General features: G+C 47.4%; 1 protein-coding gene across 1 annotated transcript in view; it reads left to right on the top strand.

Moving 5' to 3' along the window:
* Nucleotides 1-6: 6 nt before the first annotated feature.
* LOC119592708 (MAM and LDL-receptor class A domain-containing protein 1-like) overlaps nucleotides 7-936 on the top strand; it is a 10,183-nt gene continuing 9,253 nt past the window's right edge. The window contains exons 1-2 of the mRNA XM_037941642.1: nucleotides 7-124; nucleotides 482-757. Of these exons, the coding sequence (XP_037797570.1) occupies nucleotides 109-124; nucleotides 482-757 (292 nt within the window). The 5' untranslated portion in view covers nucleotides 7-108. The remainder of the gene's footprint in view (nucleotides 125-481; nucleotides 758-936) is intronic.

Here is a 936-nt window from a genome sequence, read left to right as displayed (position 1 = left end):
GTGGGTCACGTGACGGGGCAGAGCGTGGTCGTGCAGGCTAACCGCGGCCTCGAGTACAAAGCCGATCTCGCCGTCGACGACCTCACCTTCGTCGACTGTGCTCCCCCAATGCCTCCGCCCACAGGTAAATGGACAGGGAATAGATCAAAAGGTGTTTTTCTTTTGTTGAGTCTCTTCAGGGGTTGGTTGATGTAAGTCTGTGATATATTTTTCCCCTCTAACCTTATTTACTTATGTTTTTATATCTATGTAATTTTAGGATGTTTATTAATGTGGCCTGGTTTCAGTAGTTATTCGTACATATATATATATAGCACTGAGAGTGATCTGTTTATATTTAACAAGAAAATATGTTTCGTTGTCTATACGGCAAGATACTGTATGTAACATGACTTAACATGATTATAGTTCCATTAGCGACTTACATTTCCTTCATATCTTATCCATATCTTATCCTCCTATTTGTCCTTCCTCATCTTAGGAACGACTTGCGAAGCCAACGGGATGTTCACTTGCGATTCGGGAACCTGCGTATCTCGCGACAAACTCTGCGACTTCTCCGACGACTGCCTCGACTCCTCCGACGAATCCTACGGCATGTGCTCCGCGTACAAGTTCCGCTGCGACTTCGAGGCGGGGCTGTGCAACGCGTGGGCGGAGGAGGCGACAGACGACGCGGACTGGGTGCTGTTCCGCGGGTCGTCCGACGCCTTGGAGATGCTACCCGGCTACGACCACACGACCCTCTCCTCGGGCGGTACGGACTTCGCGGGGTCGTTTGGGGGGGAACCTTGTCTTGATTTCGAATATATTTTGTGGCTGGTTTAAGGTTCCCCTTTTTGGGAATTCGGGGTTGTGTCGAGGATTTATAGTTGTTAAAGAAGCTAATTTTTTCGTGGGGATTCCTAGAAGAGAAAAAAAGATAGATAAATTTTT

This window comes from Penaeus monodon, chromosome 30 (assembly GCF_015228065.2).
Source record: "Penaeus monodon isolate SGIC_2016 chromosome 30, NSTDA_Pmon_1, whole genome shotgun sequence".
Taxonomy (NCBI): Eukaryota; Metazoa; Arthropoda; class Malacostraca; order Decapoda; family Penaeidae; genus Penaeus; species Penaeus monodon.
The sequence above is the reverse complement of the archived record's forward strand: the minus strand, read 5'-3'. Positions and strand labels throughout refer to the sequence as shown.